General features: G+C 46.0%; 1 protein-coding gene across 1 annotated transcript; it reads left to right on the forward strand.

The window, feature by feature from the left end:
• Positions 1-1,080: 1,080 nt before the first annotated feature.
• On the forward strand, positions 1,081-17,324 carry LOC141642081 (putative aldo-keto reductase 2). Its single transcript, XM_074450766.1, has 4 exons — positions 1,081-1,299; positions 2,453-2,653; positions 16,228-16,503; positions 16,983-17,324. Exons 1-4 carry the CDS (start codon positions 1,081-1,083, stop codon positions 17,322-17,324), a joined length of 1,038 nt encoding a protein of 345 aa, XP_074306867.1.
• Positions 17,325-22,559: the final 5,235 nt, after the last annotated feature.

The following is a 22,559-nucleotide window of genomic DNA, read 5'->3' on the forward strand; positions in this document are numbered from 1 at the left end:
CGGGAGTGATGTGGTATTGCACGGTGGCCCTATGGGTCTGTTAAACGAGGTGCCGACTTTCCGTGCTGTCGCGTATCCTCAAGGTTTGGGTTCTCCGGACTCTCCTTATGATCTCTGGTGTAATGACACTCGTCATAGTTCTGACTAGGCGGATCCAATAAGGTTTGAAAGGATAGCCATTTTCCTTGCCTGCAAAAAAAAAAAAAAAAAAAAAAAACATTTTTCCGCTTTATATACATTGGTTTGTTCATACATTATACTACGGTTACATTACGATAAAAAAATACTCCGTAATGAGAAGAGTGATAATTTTGTTTTAAAAATAATAATTTATATATGAATCGAATAATTAATAATGTCAAATAGTTTTGCGTCGGTTTTTAAAAATAATACTCTGTTTATAATTTTTCTAAACTGAATTTATAGGATCTGAACTTATAGGATCTGAACTGAACTGAACTGAACTTATAGGATCTGAACTGAACTGAACTTATAGGATCTGAATTGAACTTATAGAATCTGATCTGAACTGAACTGAACTGAACTTATAGGATCTGAAATGAACTTAAATTAAGTGACTTTAAGTCCAAAAGAACAGGGCCATAGTCTTGTTTCAGACGGGCATTTTTGTATGAAATAAGATAGAGGGGAAATAATAAATTAAATCTTGTTTCAGACGGGCATTTTTGTATGAAATAAGATGCGATAAAATGTACTCCGTAAATATTCTTAATAAAATATTACTATTAGTTTTACGTTAAAAAGTGACAGCTTTAATTATAATATTTTATTATTAAATGGTCACTTTCTATTAAAAAATGTTAACATTTTCTCATCTTACGTTAAAACGTCCCAAAGAAGACTACTCCAACGTAAAACGGTAGGAAAAATGAACCAGAAATGAAGCGCATTCAGCCGACAAAGACGAACTTTAAACCATTACATCACCACTTACGTAGTTACGTTACTACACAATACACACCAGGTTACTCTATAAATACAAAACATAATCGGTCACAGTTCGAATACCCCTACGGCCCTACCCCGGATATTGTACTGCCCGCGACTCATTTGATACCAATGGCAAATAATAGTGTAAGAAGAATTAAGTTGGGTTCAAATGGGCTTGAAGTATCAGCACAAGGGTTAGGATGCATGGGCATGTCTGCTTTTTATGGCCCACCTAAGCCTGATGAAGATATGACTGAACTTATTCATCATGCTGTTGATTCTGGTGTCACTTTTCTTGATACTTCTGATTTGTATGGACCTCATACTAATGAGATCTTAATTGGAAAGGTAATACAATATAGTACAATTACCTTATTCTAGGGTGTTATAATTTGATTGTATTATGTTTAGATAACCTCTTTGTACTGCTAGCATAAGAGTAAGATTGTGTACTGTTGGAATTTTGGTAGCGGAAAGTAGTGAGTGTTTGATTGTAGTATTATAAGGGTAAGATTATTGGTAGTCTTGAGACAAGACTTCGGTAAGTCTTGAGACAAGACTCACTCAAGACTACCAATAATCTAACAAAGTCTTGACAAAGTCTCAAATTGAGTCTTGGAAATCTACGACTCAACTTAAGACTCTTGTATAGTCTTGACACAATTCACTAGGCACTTCTTCCAATTAATAATTGACATGTGTAACTCTTTTGTTTTTCATTTTTTTTTATAAGCGGAAAAAAATAAGTAGGGTAAAAAGTAAAGTTTTAGGTGAGTCTGATTGATAATGTATAAAATCTGAGCAATTTAAAAATAATAAAATTTAGTGGAAAGCTGATGTAGCAGAATTCTAAGACCTATAAGAGTCTAACCATAATCTTACCTAAAGTATATGTAAAGTTGTAAAGTACTGTTATTCATCAACTTTATCTACTAAGTTACACAGACTAGGGCTGGTCAAATCTTCGAGTCAACCCAGCCCGCCCGGACATGACCCACTCCTCAGGCCAAGTTTTACCCAACCCGCTAAACATGTGTAATACCCGACCCGACACGTCAGGAACTACTCAACTAGGGCAGGGCCTGGGTCGAGCAAATCCAACCCAGCCCGCCCTAGACCTACCCGGGCCGGTTCCGGGTCCACCTTCACCATACCCGACACGTGTTGAGCCGCCCCCTTACCATGGACCGATTTCGGGTCTACCTATTCAAGCCCGCCCTGCCCCCGCCCGAATGTTTGACCACCCCTAAATAACATAGGACATGAATACCATTAATCATTGACTTTACCTGATGCTGATACTTGTATTAATTTTGACGAAGTTCTAGAAACGCCGTTGCCTGATAGTTGTATTAATTTTGACGAGTTTCAAACCCAAATCATGAATACAATTGTTTATTGATTCTAGTAGGTAAGCAAACTTTTTTTTTTCTCTCCAGACATTGTTGTTAGAGATGGGTGGACACAAATGTTTATGTATGTTGGTAATTGAAATGAGCAGGCACTAAAGGGAGGATGGAGAGAAAAAGTGCAATTGGCTACGAAATTCGGTGTGGTTTACGAGGACGGAAATTTCTCAATCAGAGGTGATCCACAATACGTGAGACGTTCCTGCGAGGGAAGCTTGAAGAGACTTGATGTTGATTACATTGATCTCTTTTATCAGCACGGAATTGATACTAACATCCCCATTGAAATCACGGTTTGTCATTTTTTTTTGGGATTTTCCCATCTATACCCCCGTGGTTTTCACTTTTCCCAACTGTACCCTTGCGTATCAGAGATTACTAATTGTACCCCTAAGCTTACCTAATGGTTCCCAACCGTGGCTAATCTCCAATTTTCCGTCAAATGTTGTCGTTAATTGCCAACATGGCACGCTTAATGTGCCAACAAGGCATGACTTGGCTGCCAACATGGCATTACTAAAACCCCTTTTACCATTCACTAGTCATACCCTTAATTTCATTATATTGACGATTTTTATTATTTATCGTCTCACTCACGCTTTATCGACTTTTAATTATTTGTAATGTCCCGCCTTATTCACACTCACCAACCTCTTCACTCTATCCCATTCCTCAACCCAAACCGCCTCCCACCTTGCTTTGTTGCCCCCACCTCTGTCAGCATCCGTGGGTCCGTCTGCCGGACACCGTCGCTCACTGATGCGACACACATCTCTGCCGGACACCGTTCTTCCGTTGGTGATCTGTACCTCTCCACCCGATGTCGACACCAGCGACTACATCCCCTGCTGCGACGCAATCTACCATCGCGCTCCTTATTCGCTCACTGTTGCGGCGTCTTTCTCAGGTACCCTTGAAACCCTAACCCCCAAATCCATGTTATTTATTGTGTGAAGCTAGTGGGGTGCTGGATGCTGCGATTAAGGAATTGGGCTCAATAACGATGTGAAGTCGGGTTTCTGAGTTTGAATAAGACTGGGTTAGAGGGTGGTTTGAAGAGGTGATGGGGCATATTCTGCACCGCTGACCAAGTCAACACACTGAGCAAGGTCAAAGATATCCACAGCAAGTCAACGACTTAGATAGCCTAGCCGATGCATCCCATCGGCCTGCCACCTGGGTCTCGGCGTGACAACCTGCCAGCCGGGACACACATCCGCGTACTCATATCCAAGACCCCTCGGCGGCGAGTCAACATTGTCCGCCGGCCTGCCATAGGTCCCTCGGCCGAGGGGTAGATCAGTCTTTCCACCTGCTAGCCACTTGGCCACTTGGCCACTACGTGACAAAAGGTGAAAGTCTATAAATACTCCTCAACCTTCATTGAGGAAAGCATCTCACAATTATAACCTAAATACACTATTCATCCGTAATATCTCCCTTATCTCTCTACAATACGCATCTAGCCAAGTAACACAATTAATCCTTTAAGTTTACCGACTTGAGCGTCGGAGTGAGTACGCTGCACACACCAAGCCCTCGCTTCGTTCATTGTTGCAGGAGAGGCCGAGTGGGACGATAGGAGCACGAAGGATTCAGCTCAAGACATTATTCTACAAGCCACGGGTGGTAACTAATCACTGCTCCGGAATTACACCCGGAACAATTGGCGCCGTCTGTGGGGAAAGACACTAGAAGCTAGTCACATTCATTCCCAAAACAAAAAAAAAAAAAAAACACAAAAACCCACCCAAAAAGCTAAGAAAATGTCGAAACAGCAAGAGGTGTTCGTAACCGACGAGCCCCTCCACCCAGATGATACCTTTAACAATTCTGAGTCGAGCAGCCCCCACCGGCGAGAGTAATCCAACCGGAGTTCGGGATGCCGATAATACCAGATCGCCGTGCCAGCCAACCAGGTCACCGTCATGGGACACGTGGTTGACATAGCAAAACTGAAAATGGTCCTGGACCTAATTAGCAATGCGTCTGCTCACACTGTCACACCGACAAGAGCGGCGGAAACCACCCAGGAGACCAGGGCCCAAAACGTGACTCCGAGAAATCTGAACGGAGCACTAGGAGAAGTTGACCCAGTCAAGACGCCGGGGGAGCCCAAAGTGGGCGCGGTAGACCTAAGTCCTTCCCGCACTCGCGGAAGGACAGCGTCCCCGCCACACGAACGAGGCATACCCCAAAGGAGCCGAGAGGAGTCCGACTCGGCGAGTTGGAGAAGGAGTCATAGTCGAAGAAGGAGCCCCTCCCGCTACGAGGGGAGAAGCCCGGATAGGGATGCGAGGAGCCGATCGCCACGTGTCATTCAACACGTGGTCGCAACCCCTCAACGCCTACGTCCTAGAAGTCCCTGGTGCCAAACAAGCTAAAACCGCCACCCCTATCATACAAGGGGGATAGCGATCCACCGACCACGCCGAGGCTTTCGAGTCTTACATGTCGGTATGGGAGCACCCGACGAGGTCCAGTGCCGAATTTTCCCAACAACTTTGCATGGAATGGCTCAGAGCTGGTACAAAGGGCTTCCCGATGGCTCGGTGTACTACTACGCCGACCTGAAGGGCGCTTTCTTAACCCAGTACTCCTGCAATAAGAGAAGGGCCGTAGAGACCTCCGACCTCCTAACTATCAGACAAGAGGGGGGCGAGTCTCTCCGAAGCTACGTGAAGAGGTTTGATGGAGAGGTCCAGCAGATTCGAGAAATCAATCCCGAACTGGCAGCCTTCGCACTGATGAAGGGCCTCCCAAAAGGAGATTTAAAAAATGAGCTCATCAAGTGCGGAGGCCTAGGTTTGGACGCCGCAAGGAAGTTGGCTGACCAAGCCATCAAGGTGGAAGACTACCACAAGACTTGGGAAGGCCCCAGCGAGGCCAAGCACTCAGAAAGGAATAGCCGCCGGGAGAATAACCCGGACGAAAGACGCCGTGACAACAATGGGTCACGATCCGATGAGAGACGCCGTGAGAATAATAGGTCACGGCTAGAGAAGTCTCGCCGAAAAAACAAAGCTCGGCGAATGCCGGGGGGAGCTCGGGGACATACTACAAAAAGCGATACGATGATCACACCCCCCTAGTCGCGTCGGCCGCCGATGTTTTCGCTTTGAGCAAAAACGAGGGCCAGAAATGGGAAAGACCCCCTAGGCCGAGAAGTGATGGTGACACGAGCCGATCGTGAGTACCACGGCCACACCGGACACCTAACCAACGATTGCCGACACCGAAGGATGCCATTGAAGAACCGATTCGGATGGGAAACCTCGGCAAATATGTTGCCGCAGGACAAAACCGATGCCTTGCAGATCAAAGAGCAAGCCCGCTCCCGAGCGAGTAGGAGTGATCAATGTCGTCGTCGGGACGACGAGAGCGGCGAGTTCACTCCCGGGCACAAACGGCACTGGATAAACCTTATCGTGCCATCAACTTTGCGCCCAACACGGTGACCCCGCTTCCAAAGTTCCCGATATGACCATCGGACAGAGGATTACGAGAGAATCGTCGCTCTTCACAAATGACCCACTTATGGTTCACCTAGACATAGCCGACCACTTGGTGAAGGGGTGCCTGATTGACACAGGCGCCTACACCAATGTTATGAATAAAGAATGCTTTCTCGGCCTCGGTCTGAGGATTGAAGATTTGAGCCCCTGCACCAACCCGTTATACAGTTTTTCTGGGGCCGGCATGATACCCCTGGGGTCAATCAGTTTGCCGGTAAGGTTCGGCGAGGGAGGTGCAGCCAAGAACGTCATGTCTAAATTCGTGGTCATCGACGGTACACCTGCCTACGATGTACTCATAGGCCGGATCACTTTGAGCGAGATCGACGCTGTAATATCCATCCGGGCCCTGACATTGATGTATGTCACGGACCGGGGGGAGGCACATAAGCTCATCTCGAAGAAAGAGGAAGAACCCGGTTTGTGGGAGGTTCACGCTAACGGCCTCTCCGCGACATATGGCTCGAAGGCCGACATGGTTATCATCAGCCCAAACGGGGACGTATCCGAGCACGCCTTGAAGCTTACCTCGGTGACCCCCAAGGAATCCAAGTACGAGGCGGTGATAACCGAATTGAGCTAGCTAAAGCCGCCGGGCGAACGTATCATGGTAAAGACAGATTCGCTCCTCGTGACCAACCAGGTTAGAGGAGAGTGCGAGGCCCAGGACTACAAGACAATAAGGTATCTAGTAAGGGTGAGAGCTGTCGCTTCAGAACTAGAATCGTTCCGGATACAGTACACACCCGCATCCGGAACGACCGACCATCGGCATGATCGAAGGAGCAGAGACCGAGGAGGTAGAGATTGATCCGGACCGCACCATAACCATCGGTGTCAACCTGGAACCAAAATTCGAGCCGACCTCCTGGACTCGCCGAGAAAGAACAAAGACGTTTTCGCATACTCGGCGGCGAGATGCCGGCGTGAATCGAGAGGTGATCGTTCACAAGTTGAACGTGCTCCCCACCGCCGCCCGATCAAGCAGAGAATGAGGAACTCCTCGGTCGAAAAGGACGAAGCCATCAAAGCCGAAGTAGATAAATTACTAGCGGCAGGTTTTATCATGCCTTGTACTTATCCTGAGTGGTTAGCCAATGTTGTAATGGTGAAGAAATCATCGGGGGCGTGGAGAATGTGTGTAGACTTCACCAACCTTAATAAAGCATGCCCCAAAGATTGTTATCCCTTGCCTCGGATAGATAGCTTAATCGACGCCACGGCAGCTACACCATGCCGAGCTGCTGGACGCCTTCTCGGGGTATCACCAAGTGTTCATGGCCGAGGAAGACATGCCTAAATGCGCATTCATCACCGCCAACGGCACATACATGTACAAAATGATGCCGTTCGGTCTGAAGAACGCCGGAGCGACGTATACAAGGCTGGTGGACAAAGTGTTTCAAAATCAAAAAGGACGGAACATTGAGGCATACGTCGACGACGCTATTGTAAAAAGCAAGTCCGACAAATGAGCATCCGGCGATTTACACGAGACATTTTGTTCACTAAGGAAATACAAGATGAAGCTCAACCCAATGAAATGCAACTTCGGTGTCCGGGCAGGAAAATTTCTAGGCGTACTTGTCAGCGCCAGAGGCATAGATGCCAATCCGGACAAAGTCCAAGCAATCCTAGACCTGCCCGAACCAAGGAATCGGAAAGAGGTTATGATATCGACAGGAGAATGGCGGCTCTCGCCCGTTTCATCTCTCGGTCGGCCGATAAGAGCACCCCATTCTTCAAAGTGCTTTGAAAGGAAATAAAGACTTCACTGGGGAGGAATGAGAGCACGCTTTCAAACAATCGAAAGCTCATCTTCGTACTCTCCCAACCCCGTCTGGCCGATAATGGGGGAGACGCTATACCTATACATAGCAAGAACCTCGGCCACGGTCGGTCGTGATCATCGGGAAGAAGACAAACAAAGAACACCCAATCTACTTCGTCGCCCATACATGCTGTTGCCCGCCGAAAGAAACTATCCACTAATCGAAAAAGCGACCTTCGCCGTCGTCGTCGCCACAAGGAAGTTAAAACCCTACTTCGACGCACACCCCGTGACGGTCCTAACCGATCAACCATTGGAGAAATCCTTGGAAAAATTCGAACAATCCGGCAGCTCATCAAATGGGCGGTGGAACTCTCTGGCTTCGGCATTCAGTACAAACCAAGGCCTTCGATAAAGGGGCAAGCACTTGCAGACTTCCTTGCCGAATGCACGTACCAGGAAGAGCCAAACCCAGGCATATGGGAGGTCTACACCGACGGCTCCTCCACAACGAATAGCTCAGGAGCCGGCATCCTTATCATCAGCCCAAACGGAGACGAGTTTGAGTACGCCTTGAAATTCACATTCTCGGCCTCGAATAACGAATCCGAATACGAGGCGGTGATAACCGGAGTCGAGCTAGCTAGGGCTGCCGGAGCAGAACACATTGTGTTAAAAACAGACTCACTGTTGGTTACTAACCAAATCAGAGGGGAGTACGAGGCCCGGGACGACGGAATGGTAAGGTACCTAGAAAGGGTAAAAGCCGACGTAGCAAAATTGAAGTCTTTCCAAATACAGTGCGTCCCCAGATCCGAGAACAACCGGGCCGACGCTCTCTCCAAACCGCCACTCAACCATCAAGAATGTCACCAACCGTCTTAGACATTAGGAACGCGAAGAGCATCACTGAGACCGCCGGCATGGTGGGTAACATAGAAACCGAGTCAACATGGATGACTCCGATAATGAGATACAAGCTTACAGGTGAATTACCGGAGGGCCGCAATCCCTCGGCCAAAATAAAAAGGATCGCCGCCAGGTACCTAATGTTCGAAGGGGAACTATACAGAAGATCTGTAATAAGACCACTCTTGAAGTGTGTCGGTCCGGCCGATGCAGAATTGATACTGACAGAAATTCACGAAGGCATCTGTGGACATCACATGGGGGCAAGAACACTAGCCCACAAAGCTCTCCGAGCTGGCTACTTCTGGCCCACCATGCTTCAAGATTCCCGAGCGAAGACCAAGAAGTGCACGAACTGTCAAATGCATGCCCCGGTGATACACGCTCCCTCCAGGGACCTACAACCGGTGCTTAATCCCCTTCCCTTCGCACAATGGGGGATGGACATGCTAGGGCCATTCCCAACAGCCTCCGGGGGAAGGAAGTTCCTAATTGTTGCCGTTGACTACTTCACCAAATGGGTTGAGGCCGTAGCAGTATCAGCGAAGACCACAGCAGCCGTCAGAAAGGTAATCTGGGAAAACGTTATAACCCGCTTCGGATTGCCCCAAGTTATGGTATTTGACCACGGCCGAGAGTTTTGGAGCGACCTAATAATGAACTGGTTAGAGGAGCTTGGCATCAAGTTTGCGTATTCCTCCGTCTGCCACCCACAGAGCAACGGGCAGGCGGAGGCAGCCAACAAAACCATCCTCAACGGTTTGAAGAAGACGGTTGAAGACCTCAAGGGAAGATGGGCCGATGAACTACCCGGCATCCTGTGGTCCCTTCGAACCACAGAGAAAGAAGCCACGGGATACACCCCTTTCCACCTGGTCTACGGCTCCGAAGCGGTTTTGCCGATCGAAGCGACGGTCTGCCGACATTCGAAACGCCACTTTTGACCCAAATGAAAACGAGGAAGGCCTTAGAGCTTCCCTTGACCTGGTCGAAGAAAGCCGAGACACGGCACGCCTCAACTTGGCCGTATATCAGAGCCGGATGAAGAGAGCCTACAACCGAAGAGTCCACAAAAGGGACTTAAAAGTAGGAGACCTAGTCCAAAGGAAGTCGGCCGCCACCAACAAAGGAAATATTCATGGCAAACTGACGGCCAACTGGGAAGGTCCCTACAAAGTGATCGAAGAAATAAGGCCGGGTACATACCGGGCCGACAGACATGGGAGGTGTGCCTCTGATGAGCCATTGGAACACCGATAACTTGAGAAAATACTTTGTGTAGCGGCGGAGGTGTCCGAACACATTGTGGACACCCCAACGCACGATGATAACAAGCAAGTGAATCGCCCAAGTTCTCCATCAGTATCTGTCCCCTCCACGGTTTGCCACTAGACGAAAACCCGAAGGGAAAATCGCTATCGGCCGCAACCCCGATTACCTCGGCCAAAACCGAGAGCGACTGGGAACACGTCGGCCGATACGCTAAAAAGAAACGTATACTCGGTGCAATTGAGACGCCAATCTAGCGGTCAATATGCCTACATTGATTGCGATTGCTATCGAAGCCGCAACCCCGATTACCTCGGCCAAAACCGAGAGCGACGGGGAACACGTCGGCCGATACGCTAAAAAGAAACGTATACTCTGTGCAATTGAGACGCCAATCTAGCGGTCAATATGCCTACACAGTTGCGATTGCTATCGAAGCCGCAACCCCGATTACCTCGGCCAAAACCGAGAGCGACGGGGAACACGTCGGCCGATACGCTAAAAAGAAACGTATACTCAGTGCAATTGAGACGCCAATCTAGCGGTCAATATGCCTACACACGATTGCGATTGCTATCGAAGCCGCAACCCCGATTACCTCGGCCAAAACCGAGAGCGACGAGGAACACGTCGGCCGATACGCTAAAAAGAAACGTATACTCGGTGCAATTGAGACGCCAATCTAGCGGTCAATATGCCTACACAGATTCGATTGCTATCGGCCGCAACCCCGATTACCTCGGCCAAAACCGAGAGCGACGGGGAACGCGTCGGCCGATACGCTAAAAAGAAACGTATACTCGGTGCAATTGAGACGCCAATCTAGCGGTCAATATGCCTACACGATTCGCGATTGCTATCGAGGCCGCAACCCCGATTACCTCGGCCAAAACCGAGAGCGACGGGAACACGTCGGCGATACGCTAAAAAGAAACGTATACTCAGTGCAATTGAGACGCCAATCTAGCGGTCAATATGCCTACACAGTTGCGATTGCTATCGAAGCCGCAACCCCGATTACCTCGGCCAAAACCGAGAGCGACGGGAACACGTCGGCGATACGCTAAAAAGAAACGTATACTCAGTGCAATTGAGACGCCAATCTAGCGGTCAATATGCCTACACATTCGCGATTGCTATCGAAGCCGCAACCCCGATTACCTCGGCCAAAACCGAGAGCGACGGGGAACGCGTCGGCCGATACGCTAAAAAGAAACGTATACTCAGTGCAATTGAGACGCCAATCTAGCGGTCAATATGCCTACACAGTTGCGATTGCTATCGAAGCCGCAACCCCGATTACCTCGGCCAAAACCGAGAGCGACGGGGAACACGTCGGCCGATACGCTAAAAATAAACGTATACTCAGTGCAATTGAGACGCCAATCTAGCGGTCAATATGCCTACACAGTTGCGATTGCTATCGAAGCCGCAACCCCGATTACCTCGGCCGAAACCGAGAGCGACGGGGAACACATCGGCCGATACGCTAAAAAGAAACGTATACACAGTGCAATTGAGACGCCAATCTAGCGGTCAACATGTCTACACGGTTAAGACATACATTCAAATCGCCTCAGTCAATGACACAAGGCAGATAAAGGATCGTAATCAGAGTCCCGGCCAAGCCGAGGACCAAAAAGATAAAACCTTGTTAAAATGACTGCAAGAAGAGTACAAACGACGGCCGTCCCCATAAGGATTGCCTAAACTCTACCTACCAGAGCTTTACAAAAAGCAAGGAAACAGAAAAACAAAAGGTACAGACTTGGAAATTGAAGCGCCAAAAGGATGGCAGGGAGAGAAGGCTCAATAATTGGCCCCCGAACAGCTAAAGCTATCCGAGATGCCGGGTGAGTCCGGTGACGACCGCCCGTCTCCCTATGCTCGATGCTCCCCTGCGTCGAGCCACAAAGATCATCGGTGGCGGCTTTGTTGAAGGCGAGCACCTTCAAGCGACTTGACCTCTCATCCTCCTTCACTTTCGCATCATAAGCCGCCTTGGCCTCAGCCTATCCGAGCCGCCTTCGCCGCCTCGGCCTTCTCCGTAGCCGCGGTCTCCTCGGCCTCGACCATTTCATCCAAAAGAGTATCAAATTTATCCCATGGAAAGGAGCCCTCGGGACGAGTCTTCTTATCGCCTCCCCGGTCGCCTCCTCGGCCCGGCCCCGAATCGGACGCACATTTTAGGAAGGACCTCATCCTGGAGCATTTCAATATCCTTCTCTTTCTGAGCAAGGATAGCCTGCGTGCCCCTGAGCACCTCTGCTTGCTTCTGAAACCGATCCTCCCACTCGTCCCTCTTGGCAACCACAGAGTCGTAGGCGCCCTTGTACCTGTCCCGTTCCTCCATCATCTTGGCCGTGGCGCCATCAGCATCCTCAACTTTGGCCCTCTCGGCCCTCAGCAGCTTCTCAGCTTCCTCCGCACGCCCCTCGGACGGAGATCCAAATTTAGCCTTCCCGGCTTCCCCCCTCGCAGCAAGAAGATCAAACTTGAGCTTTGCAATCAGCGGCCCAGATTGGGCCGTGGCCTTTTCTTGCTCCATGATGAGGGAAGCGGCTTGACGGTTCCATCTCCCCAACTTCTTGTATATTTCCTCACCCTCCGCCACGAGTTCGGTAGGGGTAAGCTTCTGGGGTGAGGAGTCCACGGTGACACTTTGGTCACCCGTCTTCTCAACCGCCTTCTCAGGCTGCTTCCCTGCTTGCCGTTCAGCGAGGACGGCGGTCTCCGACGATGGAACTGCAAAAAAGTTACAGAGAGCATCCATGTCACCGTGCATTGACACGTCAGAAAGCCTGTCACCAGGAATGCCCAACGAGCCGGCTAAATCCGAACCACAAGTTAAATCCGTACCAGTTCGAACCCTCTTAGCTGAAGGGCTGGCGGAAGCAGGCTCCTCCACGGCAACGGCGGAAGCAGACGGTGGGTCTTTCCTCTTCTTCGGAGAAGGGACCTTAGCAACGGTCACCTCCCCCTCAGAAATGTTGATCACCTCCACACGATCCTTTTCGATCACCGGGGTCGGAGAGGGAGTTGCCATTGATGCACCGCCGACTTGGACGTCGCCTTCTTTGGTCTTCTCGGACGTTGCCAAGAACCCGTGCTTGTGCCGTCTCCTCCGGATCAACGCCTTTGTCTGTCTTTCCATGACTTCGTTAGGAGACAGTCGGCGATCACGTGCTTCAGCCGTAGGATGGCGGGTGAGAACCTTTCCGTCCTTATCAAGCCCAAGCCTCTCCAAGTCCTTCTCTGACAGATCCTGACCAAATCGATCTGCAAGGAATCAAACAAGAGTTATATGAAAGAAGCAAGAAAGCTCCAAACAGGAACATAACAAGCAAAGGTGGGCCTCACACCGACCCTACTCACCACGGCTGAGGGCCGGTATGAGGCCGACGCGGCAGAGCATCTCGTCCTGAAGGATAATGCTGGGTCGGGGCAGCCATCCCTCCTCGGATCAAATAGCTGCATTGCCCGCTTCTCATCCGCCGTAAGGGGGACAAAAGAAGCGTCCATCTTAACCTTGCTACCCCGGAGACGTATTTCGCATACTCTTCCCGGGTCTCACACCGCAAATGAACGGGGCCCCGGAAAGACCTCGGCAACGGGTAGTCCTCCCACACTGGACGTACACCCATCGCCCCTGCCAATCTTTGCAGGAAGTAAGCTTGTTTACGGAGACATATCCAGGCTCCGTCTGGACGCTGTACCACCCCACCTTTCGGGAGATCGACGGCCGAAGACTATGAAGTCGGCGGAATAGGTTGACCGTAGGGACCTCCCCTTTAAAAAGGCAGAGCCACACAAAGCCGATTATCGTCCTCATGGCCAACGGATGTAGTTGGGCCACGGCAAGGTTCATAGCTCTGATGATGGCCACAACATGCTCGTTTAAAGGAAACCGGAGCCCGTACTCCAAATGCTTAAGGTACACGCCGATATGGCCCGGGGGAGGGCAACAGACCACTCGACCCTCCTCCGGGACAACAATTTTATACCCCTCACCGAAGGAGAAATGATCTCCGAACAGGGTCCCTCCGGAACTACTAGCGAATTTATTCGTCCAAACACGGTCGAGGCCGGTCGTGCGGGCCTCGCCATGACTCGAACAATCATCCTCCCACCATCGACGGAGCCCCAAAGACCGTGATCAACATCATCCTCATCCTCCAACTCCCCCAGGAGGGGCAGGTCATCTACGGGAGAAGGAGGCCTAGGACCCCCTAACCTTAGCGGGATGGCCTCTAAAATCTCCTCCTCGTCAAGACGCGACGGGGAACCCCCCGGCGCGGAAGTGCTAGCCCCGGCATCAGCAGCAGACATGTTCACAACAAATTACTAGCAAAGAAAAGAAAAATTCGTTTGTTTACCTTCAAAGGAAAAAGTGCTAGCCGGATCAAAAACTCCGAAGATTGGAAGAAAGAAGAAGCCCTTCAGTTTAGCAAGACGAAAATTTTGAAGAAAATTTGAGAAAATGAAATTAGTGACCAAAATCACGAAAAAACTGCCCTATTTATAGGGAAAAAGCCCATAATAAAGGGCCAATCGAGCCACGACCCATGAAGCAACAGCCAATCAACGAGCAAACACGTGTCGAGCATGCAACCACGGAATGTCAATCGTCGCAACGCTTAAACGTCAATCAATGCAACAGTGACCAAGCGTCTTCAACACGCCCGTTCACATCCCTTCAACTATTCATTTTCCTCAACAAATTCCTAGGTATCCGGTCTCCGCCGCCACCCGATCAACCAAGCTAGGAAGCACCGGCCGGGGCAATCAAAATCAACCTAAGACTCTCGGCCTTGGTCACGGCCAGCGTCATATTCTTTTCCACATCGAGTGCCCTTTACGCATCCATGTGGAGGGGGGATATGGTATACGGCACGGCCTAGGATATGCCACGCCGATGCACAAGAAGAAGCCGATGCAGAAAATTTCTAAAAATTACTTGTGCAGAATACATGCTCAACGTACATCGGAGCCCATACCACGGCATAGACTACGCTGGGGGCAAATTGATGGGGCATATTCTGCACCGCTGACCAAGTCAACACACTGAGCAAGGTCAAAGATATCCACAGCAAGTCAACGACTTAGATAGCCTAGCCGATGCATCCCATCGGCCTGCCACACTGGTCTCGGCGTGACAACTGCCGGGGGGACACACATCCGCGTACTCATATCCAAGACCCCTCGGCGGCGAGTCAACATTGTCCGCCGGCCTGCCATAGGTCCCTCGGCCGAGGGGTAGATCAGTCTTTCCACCTGCTAGCCACTTGGCCACTTGGCCACTACGTGACAAAAGGTGAAAGTCTATAAATACTCCTCAACCTTCATTGAGGAAAGCATCTCACAATTATAACCTAAATACACTATTCATCTGGTAATATCTCCCTTATCTCTCTACAATACGCATCTAGCCAAGTAACACAAAATTTAATCCTTTAAGTTTACTTGACTTGAGCGTCGGAGTGAGTACGCTTGGCACACAGCCAAGCCCTCAGTTCGTTCATTGTTGCAGGAGAGGCCGAGTGGGACGATAGGAGCACGAAGGATTCAGCTCAAGACATTATTCTACAAGCCACGGGTGGTAACTAATCACTGCTCTGGAATTACACCCGGAACAAGAGGATTTGGGCGAAATTTTCTGGATTTAATTAGATCGATTTTGATTCGGAATCTGAAAATAATAAGGGTAGTTTGGTCATTGCAAATAATTAAAAGTCGATAAAACGTAAGTGAGACGATAAATAAGAAAAACCGTCAATATAATGTCATGTAAGCAGCCATGTTGGCATAATGCATGTCATGGTAGCACTTAACGGCCAAAACAAACGGAGTAGCCAAGTTTAGTCACGGATGGGAGTCATTAATTAAGTTTAAGGGCACAATTAGTAATCTCTGATACGCGAGGGTACAGTTGGGAAAAGTGAAAACCACGGGGGTACAAATGGGAAAAACCCTTTTTTTTTCTTATGTTACTCTCGTTATCTCAATTATATTGTCTTCATTTGACTTTGATAGTCAAATTTGATCCATATTTCCTATACACTAGTTATAATTTTTTTGAACTATAATATGAAAACATTTGTCTTGTTAAGTTAAATTAGTTGAACTTCATATTGTAAATTGATGTATGATAAAAGAAATGTTGTTTTGAATCTTAGTACTAAACTTGTATTGTTCTTATGATTACTTTGCGATTAATGAAACGTTGCATCATTTACACATAATCTTCCCTTAGACAGTCCGACTTATTGTCAATCAACAAATACTCCTTTACACAATTAACGTCATATTGCAGATGTTAGCTCGTAAAGTTATGAGGAGTGATACTCATGACTTGGGTTATGTGATTTCACTAAATTTCATTTGGATTTACATGTTAATTCAGATGATGGAACTTAGAAAACTGGTTGAAGAGGGTAAAATCAAGTACATTGGTTTGTCTGAAGCATCAGCTTCGACTATTCGAAGAGCACATGCAGTTCACCCTGTAACAGCAATGCAATTGGAATGGTCCTTATGGACACGAGATGTGGAGGAAGATATCATTCCGACCTGCAGGGAGCTCGGCATTGGAATTGTGGCCTATAGTCCTTTAGGAAGAGGCTTCCTCTCTTCAGGGCCAAAGATAGCAGAGAACTTGTCGAAGGACGACTTCCGCCAGGTCTGAAACTTTGTTTATAATTTCATTTGGGATATTCTCTCGTGTACCTCTCAGCTTTTTTTCATTTTCTATGATGTACCCATTTTTTCTTGCAAAAATACTTTGACCGTCAATAACTCTTGAATACAAGTTCAAAAAACGATACTCTTTTTTTTTCTTTTTCAAATTGACCGTCTTTAAGAGGTCTTCAGTTTGAAAAAAAAAATCACCGATGTCTCAACTCGTAGTCGGGAATTATGGTCGGTCAAAGTTTATTCGTTAAAAAAGGTTTGACCAACCGTAACTACCGGCTACGAGTTCAAAAAGCGGTGAATATAATGGTATGTGACCGAGAATATCTTCTATTCCTTATCCCTGTTGTATGGTAAAAAGCCTCTGGTGCCCCAATGCCGCTAGTTGCGCTACCGCCTATTGTATAACATCGGATGTATGTTATATTGATTCCGTGCTAACTAATATGTTTATTTGATATCCTACAGCAATTGCCAAGGTTTCAGTTGGAAAACATGGAGAAAAACAAACTCATATTTGAGCGAGTTAGTGAGATAGCAGCGAAAAAAGGATGCACTCCAGCGCAACTAGCGTTAGCATGGGTGCATCACCAAGGGGACGATGTGTGTCCTATTCCTGGTACCACCAAAGTCGAAAACCTAAACCAGAACATTGGAGCATTGTCAGTAAAGTTAACGGCTGAAGAAATGGCCAAACTCGAAGGCCTTGCTTCCGAGGACGCCGTGCATGGTGATAGGTATGCAAGTAATTTCTATACTTGGAAGGAATCAGACACTCCACCTTTGTCTTCTTGGAAATCGGCCGAATAAATGCCCGGGCTTTGTGGGAAAGATGACGCCTTCAAATATAACGAGAGCGGCATAGTGTTTGAACTCAGGTTATGAGTATCACCTCTCATGACTTTACCAGCTTAGCTCGATGATATCTTTCAATTGCCACCATCTCTAACACGAGTCTTACATGATTTTATGAAATCGCAAATTCTTATTTCAGACGGGCTATTTCCCGTCAGAAATAAGACGGATCAAATGTAGTCAATTTACGATAAAATGTTACCATCATTTTTCGGGTAAAAAGTGACAACTTTAGTTACTTCCTCCATTTTTCTAAGTTTGCCCCATTTCATTAAAATATACCTCACATTTCATTATTTTATGGGGCAAACATAGGAAAATGGAGGGAGTATAACATTTTGTCATTAAATTAAGGCAAAATTACAATTTACCACCTATTATGTTCCATTTTTTACAATTTACCACCTATTATGTTCTCTTTTACAAATAACCACCTAACTTTCAACCAATTCCACACCATTCTCACTTATTTTACATTCTTGTGACGGTTTTATACTTTTATGTAGTTATCGACTCGATCTCATTTTATCATATTACGTGAATTTACAATGACCAATATACCCTTACAAATTACATACCCTCCCTATCTATTTCACTCACTCACTCAGTCCCATTCATCCAATTGAAACAAAAAACCCAGCCTCAAACAAACCCAGAAATCCAGAAATTCAATTGAAACCGAGGGTCTTCCATAAACTTCAGGTTTGTTGTCTATTGTTCATTCTTGCTTGATTGAATCCCCTCCTTGTCTCCTTCTTTCTTTCTTATTTACTTCAATTCGAGCCATGGTGGTTCACGGCATCTGGGTTACTTGAGAGCTACTGCTGCGGCGGTTACGAATGGTGGTGGTGCGAGGGATCTGAATTGGGCTCCGTCAACGATAGCAACGCAAGGGAGGTTAGAGGTGGTGGTGGCTCCGGTGAGCGACGAGGCTGTTGCTTTGGTGTTCGATTTGTAAGCATGAATTGATTCGAACTTGGTTTCGGTTTCGGTGACGCTGCTCTTGGTTGATGTGTGAATGGAGGAGCCATGGTGGTCGAATTGGGTTAAGTAGGTGGAGGATGGTTGTGAATTGCTACTGTAGTGCTCAATTGAGTAGATGTTTCAGACTCAGTTTCGTTGTTGCTTGTGGATGAGTGAAGGGCGAAGCAGAGGACGGAGGTCGGAGGTAGCTGTTATAGGGGGAAATTGATAAAGGAGGATGAATTAGATGGGAGGGTAGGTAATTAATAAGGGTATATTGGTCATTGCAAATTTACATAAGACGATAAAATGAGGTTGAGTCGATAATTACACAAAACCGTTACAAAAATGAAAAATTAGTGAGGATGGTGTGGAATTTGTTTAAAATAAGGTGGTTATTTGTAAAGTAGAACATAATAGGTGGTAATTTGGAAAAAATGGAACATAATAGGTGTTAAATTATAATTTTGCCTTAAATTAAATACATTCAATTAAAAAAATGATGATATTTGATCCGTCTTATTTCAAATTGTCTATAGCAAAACTTATTGTTATGAAATAATTGTGCTTACTTTACATTTTACAACGGATTATTTTACGATCGGTTTATGTAAATTCTTGTTTTCCAACTTCCCTACTAAAATCCATTAGGGAAATGAGATTGAGGTTACTACGAGAGTACGAGTGGGTGCCTTGGTGGTATACTGAGATTGAGGTTAGTATCACCCGAGCCCCGAGGTTCGTCAAAATATTTTGACAGACGTGTGAGATAATATAATACGAAGTAATATCAACTGCCGACGTCCTATTATGGTCCAAACCAAAGTACTACTGTACTACTATGCTATACAGCCGCCTAAGTCGCATCATAACTTGCAATGGACAAGGGAGCTTTATTCAGTACACAAATTCTCATTTAAAACGAATATTATTCGTTTTATATTTAAAACATGTTAAATAATTATCACTTTTATAGATAAAACAAAAACAAAATTAAATGTCTAGATATTGGCAAAAGACTTGTCTTTATCTATGCAAGTAATATATATTTAACTCGTTTTAATTTTAAGACGGATATATAATTTAGGAGAGCGAAATTTTGTTCTATTTTTGTGTTTTATCTCGTATTTCATCACTTTTATCTTTTGAGTTACGATACATAATCAATTTAATGTGATTTTAATCAATACTCCGTAACGTACTTTGTATATATAGTCACGGATTATATATCAAAAAATGTAGTAGTAAGACATGATAATGAGATAGAGGATTCTCCCTCATAATTTGGGCATTTTCTTTAGACTTGATATCAATTCCGACAACACAAAATCTTACTTTAGACGGACACCACTCGTGTAAAGTTGTAGACAGGTTAAATATGTCACCACTTTCATAATAAGACAAACAATAAGTGGAATGGTGTAGGTTGTCTTATTATGAAAGTGGTGATATATTTGACTCGTTTACATCTTTAGACGGATATACCCGTCTACAATGAGACTAATTGTTCGAACAATTCCTCTAGCTTCAGTTTATATAGTTATTTTTAGTGTTTTTTGTCTGACACCACCTTATAAAAAAGGTGTTTGTCAAACACCACCTTTAAAAAAAAATCTGGCAATTTGATACCTTTAAAAAAAAAATTGTAAAACACTATCAAATTGCCGGAAACTGGGAAATTATTTAAACACTCCGGCATTCATTTGTTTCACACGTGGGAAAAAATTCCCTCCTTAGTTTCCCTCCATTTTTTCCCCTTATATACTCTATATTAGTTTTCCCTCCATTTCATCTTCACACACTCTCTCTCTCTTCTATCCTATCATTGTCCACTTAATAACATATCAATCAACAATGTCTTCTGGCAGCTTTGAGTCCACATCCAGGCCACTGGTGAAATGTCGATGCGGTATTCCAGCAGCTTTGAAGACATCAATGACGGTGGCAAATACGGGAAGAAGATTTCTGGCATGTAAGTTCTACAATCCGGAGACGTCAATGCGATGTTGCAATTTTTTCAAGTGGGTTGATGAGCCCATGAATGAAATGACTTTGTTGAAGTCAGAAATTGCTTTGCAAAAACGATTGGAAGAGATGAATATGCAAATTATGAAAAATGAAAACAAATGTAATGAGCTAGTTTTAGAAATAGCTCATCTTAAGGAAAATGAGAAGATGTTTTATTGCTTTTTTTTTTTTGGTACATATGAGGGGCTAGGCCCCGAAACAACAAAAGAAAACTAGGACAAAACTAGACGAGGAAAGGCTACTCCTAGCACGTCTTCACGAAGAATTGTACGGAGCTCAGAGGGCGGTGAATCAAACACTGTAGAGGAGGTCGAAGAGTGCACTCCAGCATTAACGAGCCAATTTGCTGCGCGATTGGCTTCTCGAAACACATGCTCGACTTTGACAGTCCAACCCGAAAAACTTACTAGCTCCTTGCACCTTAAAACCAGTGGGCGTAGGCTTCCACTGATAAGACCATCTTCATTAATAAGCTTGGTACATGGTAAATTGTCCATGTTAACAAGGACTTTGGTGAAGCCTAGATTTCGAGCCCAAGTTAGGCCTTCCACTACCGCACGCATTTCGACCCGTATCGAAGTACAAATTCCACATGAAAAGGCAAAGGCAGTAATAAAGTTACCGGTATCGTCTCGAATTATACCGCCACAACCAGCCGGACCTGGATTGCCTTGTGAAGCTCCATCAGTACTAAGTAGAAACCAGCCAAAAGGAGGTGGTGACCACCTAATAAACCTTTCGATTCGAGACGTACCAAGCGATGGTAAGAAAAGTGAATGGGGGTCAAAAGCTTTCAATGAAGTTTCAAAATGATGGAGTAGAAATCCCAGCGGGAGAAATGTTAAGAGTGGTATGTAATGACAAGTATTTTCCTTTGTTATAAGATGAAGTTTCAGTTTCTTTTTTCATTGTGCATAACTTGGTGAATTTAACAAGCAAATGTAAATGTGTTGAAAGCACATATGCTCAAGCAACCAAGGTCTTTCATTTCATTGAGCACAAGTAACTGTCAAAATTTGCATAACATTCCATCTTAAGGATGTTTACTACTCGTACAATTTTTGCCTATCAAAATACATGTGCAGGCTACAATATTTTTCATTATAATTGTCTATCAAAATGGCACATTTGCCTGCCAGAATAGTAGACCACCAAGCACAAAATACGACTGCAATTTGTTTGCCCTTCATGTTTATGTCATCTGCCTCACTCTTCCTCTGCCTCCTCCTACTCTTACTCCAGCAGTAGCTTCATTAATCATCCTTCCCCTTGAGTTGTCACCCTCTTGGCTTGGCTGTGGTTGACTACTTGAGCTTGGAATCTCAGCTGCTCTAGTAGACTGGTTTGTCATGCAAAACACAAAATATATGGTTATGTTTAAGAAATACAATTGGATAAAAGGAAGGCAAACACAAGTGATACACATATTTACCTGTGCATTTCTTTTATCTTTTGGCCTTCTAGGAACGCCAACATTCTTGCATGACTTGATGTAATGACCTTGCATACCACAATTAGTGCAAATTGCAGGCCTTTTCTTGGCAGGCCTCTTGTCTGCAGCCTCTGTGGCATCCTTCCTCCTTTTCTTTAAACTAGGTCTCCCAGGCATTTTCCTAAAGGGAGGGGGAGTTGGTTGTACATGTGGGCTTCTTTCCCAGTGCTTAGGTCCGGGCAAAGGGTGGATTGCATTTGAATAAGCAGCTTGGTACAACTGCTTGGAATAAGCTTGGTGAACAAAGTGTTGGGGCACTAATCATTTTTTGTCAATGCAAGCACATGCATGTATACATGGTATACCAGTAAGGTCCCATTTAAGACAGCTACATGTCCTTGCATCTAAGTCCACAACACTTTTTTCATCATTATACTCCACCTCAAATTCATTGACACTCCCCTGAATAACTTTACAATGCCTAACCTCCAAAGCAAGCTTTGACAAAGCATTTCTCACAGTTTACATAACTTCACCATTGTAATTTTCAAGTGACTGAAGCTTTTTGAACATCCTATTCATAATATATCTCCTAATCCATTCCATCAATGTGAGAATAGGTTTATCTCTACATTGTCTTAACACATTGTTGAAGCTTTCACAAGCATTATTGAGCAGAATTTCAGATTTGGTCTTAGTACTAAAAGCATGCCTAGACCAATGCTTAGCAGGGATTGCATTTAAGTACTCAAATGCACCAGTGGACA

Source organism: Silene latifolia, chromosome 2, assembly GCF_048544455.1.
Source record: "Silene latifolia isolate original U9 population chromosome 2, ASM4854445v1, whole genome shotgun sequence".
In the NCBI taxonomy this organism is placed as follows: Eukaryota; Viridiplantae; Streptophyta; class Magnoliopsida; order Caryophyllales; family Caryophyllaceae; genus Silene; species Silene latifolia.

Bases quoted from the DNA above. Each gene is read 5' to 3' on its own strand.
- LOC141642081 (XM_074450766.1), top strand. From the start codon at position 1,081: ATGGCAAATAATAGTGTAAGAAGAATTAAGTTGGGTTCAAATGGGCTT. The intron at 1,300-2,452 runs GTAATACAATAT...TGAAATGAGCAG, and splicing joins ATGAGATCTTAATTGGAAAG to GCACTAAAGGGAGGATGGAG. The intron at 16,504-16,982 runs GTCTGAAACTTT...GATATCCTACAG, and splicing joins CGAAGGACGACTTCCGCCAG to CAATTGCCAAGGTTTCAGTT.